The following is a 7,592-nucleotide window of genomic DNA, read 5'->3' on the forward strand; positions in this document are numbered from 1 at the left end:
TGGACAACTGGTCTACTCTCTCGGCAATGGTGTTTCTGCTCAGACTCACATTTAAAAAGAGTTGCCTTTTTTTCTGGGCAAACTTCGTCACAAACTTTAATCATGCAGTTTTTGATGAAATCCCCTCCGTAAATGGCCGGGCTGATTTAGCGATCTCTTCTGCCAAAATAAAACTGGCCTTGACAGCAGCCTGGCCTTGTGATTTGGCTTTTTTGAACAGAGCCTGTCGAGATTTGAGGCCTCGTTTTAATTCCTCTGCCTTTTGTAGCCTTTGTTCCATGTCCATATTCTTGTTTTTGTCCGCGTGTTTCGTTTCATAATGTCGTCTCAGATTATACTCTTTCAGTACCGCCACACTTTCTCCACACAGAAGACACACAGGTTTTCCAGCTACCTCCGTGAACAAATACTCCGACTCCCACCTTGTTTGAAACCCCCGGTTCTCAGTGTCCACCTTCCGTTTTGCCATTTTTGATGGGTATCTGAAAGTTAATTTTACTGTGATGCTGACAACTGCTGTGCCAATAAATATTGAAATGAAGCAGCCTACTGCTCGGTGCGTCACCGTTGCATTGTGGGAAATGTAGTATTGGTGCGTGTAAAAGATCTGCGGGCTGCCGGCTTGCTGCGGTCTGCGGGCCGGTTCTAATAACAAATCAAGATCATCCCAGGGGCCGTAAAAAACCTTCTCGCGGGCCGGATGTGGCCCGCGGGCCTTGACTCTGACATATGTGCTATAGACTGACTAGAGGTATCACTGATCTACCTCCCTATAGACTGACTAGAACTATCACTGATCTACCTCCCTATAGACTGACTAGAGGTATCACTGATCTACCTCCCTATAGACTGACTAAAGGTATCACTGATCTACCTCCCTATAGACTGACTAAAGGTATCACTGATCTACCTCCCTATAGACTGACTAGAGGTATCACTGATCTACCTCCCTATAGACTGACTAAAGGTATCACTGATCTACCTCCCTATAGACTGACTAAAGGTATCACTGATCTACCTCCCTATAGACTGACTAAAGGTATCACTGATCTACCTCCCTATAGACTGACTAGAGGTATCACTGATCTACCTCCCTATAGACTGACTAAAGGTATCACTGATCTAGCTCCCTATAGACTGACTAGAACTATCACTGATCTAACCCTATAGACTGACTAGAGGTATCACTGATCTACCTCCCTATAGACTGACTAGAACTATCACTGATCTACCTCCCTATAGACTGACTAGAGGTATCACTGATCTACCTCTATAGACTGACTAGAGGTATCACTGATCTACCTCCCTATAGACTGACTAGAACTATCACTGATCTACCTCCCTATAGACTGACTAGAGGTATCACTGATCTACCTCCCTATAGACTGACTAGAACTATCACTGATCTACCTCCCTATAGACTGACTAGAGGTATCACTGATCTACCTCCCTATAGACTGACTAGAGGTATCACTGATCTACCTCTATAGACTGACTAGAGGTATCACTGATCTACCTCCCTATAGACTGACTAGAGGTATCACTGATCTACCTCCCTATAGACTGACTAGAGGTATCACTGATCTACCTCCCTATAGACTGACTAGAGGTATCACTGATCTAACCCTATAGACTGACTAGAGGTATCACTGATCTACCTCCCTATAGACTGACTAGAACTATCACTGATCTACCTCCCTATAGACTGACTAGAGGTATCACTGATCTACCTCCCTATAGACTGACTAGAGGTATCACTGATCTACCTCCCTATAGACTGACTAGAGATATCACTGATCTACCTCTATAGACTGACTAGAGGTATCACTGATCTACCTCCCTATAGACCTACTAGAGGTATCACTGATCTACCTCCCTATAGACTGACTAGAGGTATCACTGATCTACCTCCCTATAGACTGACTAGAGGTATCACTGATCTACCTCCCTATAGACTGACTAGAGGTATCACTGATCTACCTCCCTATAGACTGACTAGAACTATCACTGATCTACCTCCCTATAGACTGACTAGAGGTATCACTGATCTACCTCCCTATAGACTGACTAGAGGTATCACTGATCTAACCCTATAGACTGACTAGAGGTATCACTGATCTACCTCCCTATAGACCTACTAGAGGTATCACTGATCTACCTCTATAGACTGACTAGAGGTATCACTGATCTACCTCCCTATAGACTAGAGGCGTATACGTTGTAATTATATCATGTAAAACGTGTGTGTTGCAGGTTGATGGCGGTGAATGTATTCTCCATCTCTTCGGCTCTGGAGAACCTGAGTCGTCATGAGATGCTGTCCTGGGTCAACGACTCTCTACGGCTCACTTACACCAAGGTAGAACAACTGTGTTCAGGTAACACGCACATACATTTAATTTAATATATTCATTAACAATAAATGCTAACTTATAAATGCCTCATGTAGATAAAACTGTATAAATGAATCACAACCTAGTCCTAATAATTGATATGCTAACTTGTAAATGCTGTGTGTGTAGGTGCAGCGTATTGTCAGTTCATGGACATGTTGTTCCCTGGCTGTGTCCTGCTGAAGAAGGTGAAGTTCTCTGCAATGCTGGAACATGAGTTCATCAAAAACTTCAAGGTCCTACAGGCCTCCTTCAAGAGAATGGGTGTAGACAAGGTACACACACACACACACACACACACACCCTTAACAACAAGCCCTCCTTCAAGAGAATGGGTGTAGACAAGGTACACACACACACACACACACACCCTTAACAACAAGCCCTCCTTCAAGAGAATGGGTGTAGACAAGGTACACTAACACCCCCCCCCCCCCCCCTCCATTCTACCCAGCCATTCACCACTAGTCTGTCCTCCTCCATTCTATCCCAGCCATTACCACTAGTCTGTCCTCCTCCATTCTATCCCAGCCATTACCACTAGTCTGTCCTCCTCCATTCTATCCCAGCCATTACCACTAGTCTGTCCTCCTCCATTCTATCCCAGCCATTACCACTAGTCTGTCCTCCTCCATTCTATCCCAGCCATTACCACTAGTCTGTCCTCCTCCATTCTATCCCAGCCATTACCACTAGTCTGTCCTCCTCCATTCTACCCAGCCATCACCACTAGTCTGTCCTCCTCCATTCTACCCAGCCATCACCACTAGTCTGTCCTCCTCCATTCTACCCAGCCATCACCACTAGTCTGTCCTCCTCCATTCTACCCAGCCATCACCACTAGTCTGTCCTCCTCCATTCTACCCAGCCATCACCACTAGTCTGTCCTCCTCCATTCTACCCAGCCATCACCACTAGTCTGTCCCCCTCCATTCTACCCCAGCCAATCGCCACTAGTCTGTCCTCCTCCATTCTACCCCAGCCATTACCACTAGTCTGTCCTGCTCCATTCACCACTAGTCTGTCCTCCTCCATTCTACCCCAGCCATTACCACTAGTCTGTCCTCCTCCATTCTATCCCAGCCATTACCACTAGTCTGTCCTCCTCCATTCTATCCCAGCCATTACCACTAGTCTGTCCTCCTCCATTCTATCCCAGCCATTACCACTAGTCTGTCCTCCTCCATTCTATCCCAGCCATTACCACTAGTCTGTCCTCCTCCATTCTATCCCAGCCATTACCACTAGTCTGTCCTCCTCCATTCTACCCAGCCATCACCACTAGTCTGTCCTCCTCCATTCTACCCAGCCATCACCACTAGTCTGTCCTCCTCCATTCTACCCAGCCATCACCACTAGTCTGTCCTCCTCCATTCTACCCAGCCATCACCACTAGTCTGTCCTCCTCCATTCTACCCAGCCATCACCACTAGTCTGTCCTCCTCCATTCTACCCAGCCATCACCACTAGTCTGTCCCCCTCCATTCTACCCCAGCCAATCGCCACTAGTCTGTCCTCCTCCATTCTACCCCAGCCATTACCACTAGTCTGTCCTGCTCCATTCACCACTAGTCTGTCCTCCTCCATTCTACCCCAGCCATCACCTTTAGTCAAATCAAATTGATTTATAAAGCCCTTCGTACATCAGCTGATATCTCAAAGTGCTGTACAGAAACCCAGCCTAAAACCCCAAACAGCAAGCAATGCAGGTGTAGAAGCACGGTGGCTAGGAAAAACTCCCTAGAAAGGCCAAAACCTAGGAAGAAACCTAGAGAGGAACCAGGCTATGTGGGGTGGCCAGTCCTCTTCTGGCTGTGCCGGGTGGAGATTATAACAGAACATGGCCAAGATGTTCAAATGCTCATAAATGACCAGCATGGTTGAATAATAGTAAGGCAGAACAGTTGAAACTGGAGCAGCAGCATGGCCAGGTGGACTGGGGACAGCAAGGAGTCATCATGTCAGGTAGTCCTGGGGCATGGTCCTAGGGCTCAGGTCCTCCGAGAGAGAGAAAGAAAGGAGAGAATTAGAGAGAAAGCACACTTAGATTCACACAAGACACCGAATAGGACAGGAGAAGTACTCCAGATATAACAAACTGACCCTAGCCTCCCGACACAAACTACTGCAGCATAAATACTGGAGGCTGAGACAGGAGGGGACAGGAGACACTGTGGCCCCATCCGAGGACACCCCCAGATAGGGCCAAACAGGAAGGATATAACCCCACCCACTTTGCCAAAGCACAGCCCCCACACCACTAGAGGGATATCTTCAACCACCAACTTACCATCCTGAGACAAGGCTGAGTATAGCCCACAAAGATCTCCGCCACGGCACAGCCCAAGGGGGGGGGGGGGGGGCGCCAACCCAGACAGGATGACCACAACAGTGAATCAACCCACTCAGGTGACGCACCCCCTGCCAGGGCGGCATGAGAGAGCCCCAGTAAGCCGGTGACTCAGCCCCTGTAATAGGGTTAGAGGCAGAGAATCCCAGTGGAAAGAGGGGAACTGGCCAGGCAGAGACAGCAAGGGCGGTTCGTTGCTCCAGAGCCTTTCCGTTCACCTTCCCACTCCTGGGCCAGACTACACTCAATCATATGACCCACTGAAGAGATGAGTCTTCAGTAAAGACTTAAAGGTTGAGACCGAGTTTGCGTCTCTGACATGGGTAGGCAGACCGTTCTATAAAAATGGAGCTCTATAGGAGAAAGCCCTGCCTCCAGCTGTTTGTTTAGAAATCCTAGGGACAATTAGGAGGCCTGCTTCTTGTGACCGTAGCGTACGTGTAGGTATGTACGGCAGGACCAAATCAGAGAGATAGGTAGGAGCAAGCCAATGTAATGCTTTGTAGGTTAGCAGTAAAACCTTGAAATCAGCCCTTGCTTTGACAGGAAGCCAGTGTAGAGAGGCTAGCACTGGAGTAATATGATCAAATTTTTTGGTTCTAGTCAGGATTCTAGCAGCCGTATTTAGCACTAACTGAAGTTTATTTAGTACTTTATCCGGGTAGCCGGAAAGTAGAGCATTGCAGTAGTCTAACCTAGAAGTGACAAAAGCATGGATGAATTTTTCTGCATCATTTTTGGACAGAAAGTTTCTGATTTTTGCAATATTACGTAGATGGGAAAAAAGCTGTCCTCGAAATGGTCTTGATATGTTCTTCAAAAGAGAGATCAGGGTCCAGAGTAACGCCAAGGTCCTTCACAGTTTTATTTGAGACGACTGTACAACCATTAAGATTAATTGTCAGATTCAACAGAAGATCTCTTTGTTTCTTGGGACCTAGAACAAGCATCTCTGTTTTGTCCGAGTTTAATAGTAGAAAGTTTGCAGCCATCCACTTCCTTATGTCTGAAACACATGCTTCTAGCGAGGGCAATTTTGGGGCTTCACCATGTTTCATTGAAATGTACAGCTGTGTGTCATCCGCATAGCAGTGAAAGTTAACATTATGTTTTCGAATAACATCCCCAAGAGGTAAAATGTATAGTGAAAACAATAGTGGTCCTAAAACGGAACCTTGAGGAACACCGAAATTTATAGCTGATTTGTCAGAGGACAAACCATTCACAGAGACAAACTGATATCTTTCCGACAGATAAGATCTAAACCAGGCCAGAACATGTCCGTGTAGACCAATTTGGGTTTCCAATCTCTCCAAAAGAATGTGGTGATCGATGGTATCAAAAGCAGCACTAAGGTCTAGGAGCACGAGGACAGATGCAGAGCCTCGGTCTGAGGCCATTAAAAGGTCATTTACCACCTTCACAAGTGCCGTCTCAGTGCTATGATGGGGTCTAAAACCAGACTGAAGCATTTCGTATACATTGTTTGTCTTCAGGAAAGCAGTGAGTTGCTGCGCAACAGCCTTCTCTAAAATTTTTGAGAGGAATGGAAGATTCGATATAGGCCGATAGTTTTTTATATTTTCTGGGTCAAGGTTTGGCTTTTTCAGAGAGGCTTTATTACTGCCACTTTTAGTGAGTTTGGTACACATCCAGTGGATAGAGAGCCATTTATTATGTTCAACATAGGAGGGCCAAGCACAGGAAGCAGCTCTTTCAGTAGTTTAGTTGGAATAGGGTCCAGTATGCAGCTTGAAGGTTTAGAGGCCATGATTATTTTCATCATTGTGTCAAGAGATATAGTTCTAAAACACTTGAGCGTCTCTCTTGATCCTAGGTCCTGGCAGAGTTGTGCAGACTCAGGACAACTGAGGTTTGGAGGAATACGCAGGTTTAAAGAGGAGTCCGTAATTTGCTTTCTAATAATCATAATCTTTTCCTCAAAGAAGTTCATGAATTTATCACTGCTCAAGTGAAAGTCATCCTCTCTTGGGGAATGCTGCTTTTTAGTTAGCTTTGCGACAGTATCAAAAAGGAATTTCGGATTGTTCTTATTTTCCTCAATTAAGTTCGAAAAATAGGATGATCGAGCAGCAGTAAGGGCTCTTCGGTACTGCACGGTACCGTCTTTCCAAGCTAGTCGGAAGACTTCCAGTTTGGTGTGGCGCCATTTCCGTTCCAATTTTCTGGAAGCTTGCTTCAGAGCTCGGGTATTTTCTGTGTACCAGGGAGCTAGTTTCTTATGAGAAATGTTTTTAGTTTTTAGGGGTGCAACTGCATCTAGGGTATTGCGCAAGATTAAATTGAGATCCTCAGTTAGGTGGTTAACTGATTGTTGTCCTCTGGCGTCCTTGGGTAGGCAGAAGGGAGTCTGGAAGGGCATCAAGGAATCTTTGTGTTGTCTGTGAATTTATAGCACGACTTTTGATGGTCCTTGGTTGGGGTCTGAGCACATTATTTGTTGCAATTGCAAACGTAATAAAATGGTGGTCCGATAGTCCAGGATTATGAGGAAAAACATTAAGATCCACAACATTTATTCCATGGGACAAAACTAGGTCCAGCGTATGACTGTGATAGGTCCATTCTACCCAGCCATCATCACTAGTCTGTCCTCCTCCATTCTACCCAGCCATCACCACTAGTCTGTCCTCCTCCATTCTACCCAGCCATCACCACTAGTCTATCCTCCTCCATTCTACCCAGCCATCACCACTAGTCTGTCCTCCTCCATTCTACTCCGCCATCACCACTAGTCTGTCCTCCTCCAGCCATCACCACTAGTCTGTCCTCCTCCAGCCATCACCACTAGTCTGTCCTCCTCCAGCCATTACCACTAGTCTGTCCTC

At 46.2% G+C, this 7,592-nt stretch overlaps 1 protein-coding gene across 1 annotated transcript; it reads left to right on the top strand.

Annotated features, from left to right (window-relative positions):
• Positions 1-2,257: 2,257 nt before the first annotated feature.
• On the top strand, positions 2,258-2,668 carry LOC124029732 (microtubule-associated protein RP/EB family member 3-like; the record flags this gene model as incomplete). The annotated part of the gene is made up of 2 exons (XM_046341338.1): positions 2,258-2,378; positions 2,523-2,668. Coding segments are annotated over exons 1-2 (267 nt in total), but the record flags the coding sequence as incomplete, so codon positions are not given.
• Positions 2,669-7,592: the final 4,924 nt, after the last annotated feature.

This window comes from Oncorhynchus gorbuscha, unplaced genomic scaffold, assembly GCF_021184085.1.
Source record: "Oncorhynchus gorbuscha isolate QuinsamMale2020 ecotype Even-year unplaced genomic scaffold, OgorEven_v1.0 Un_scaffold_7455, whole genome shotgun sequence".
NCBI lineage: Eukaryota > Metazoa > Chordata > Actinopteri > Salmoniformes > Salmonidae > Oncorhynchus > Oncorhynchus gorbuscha.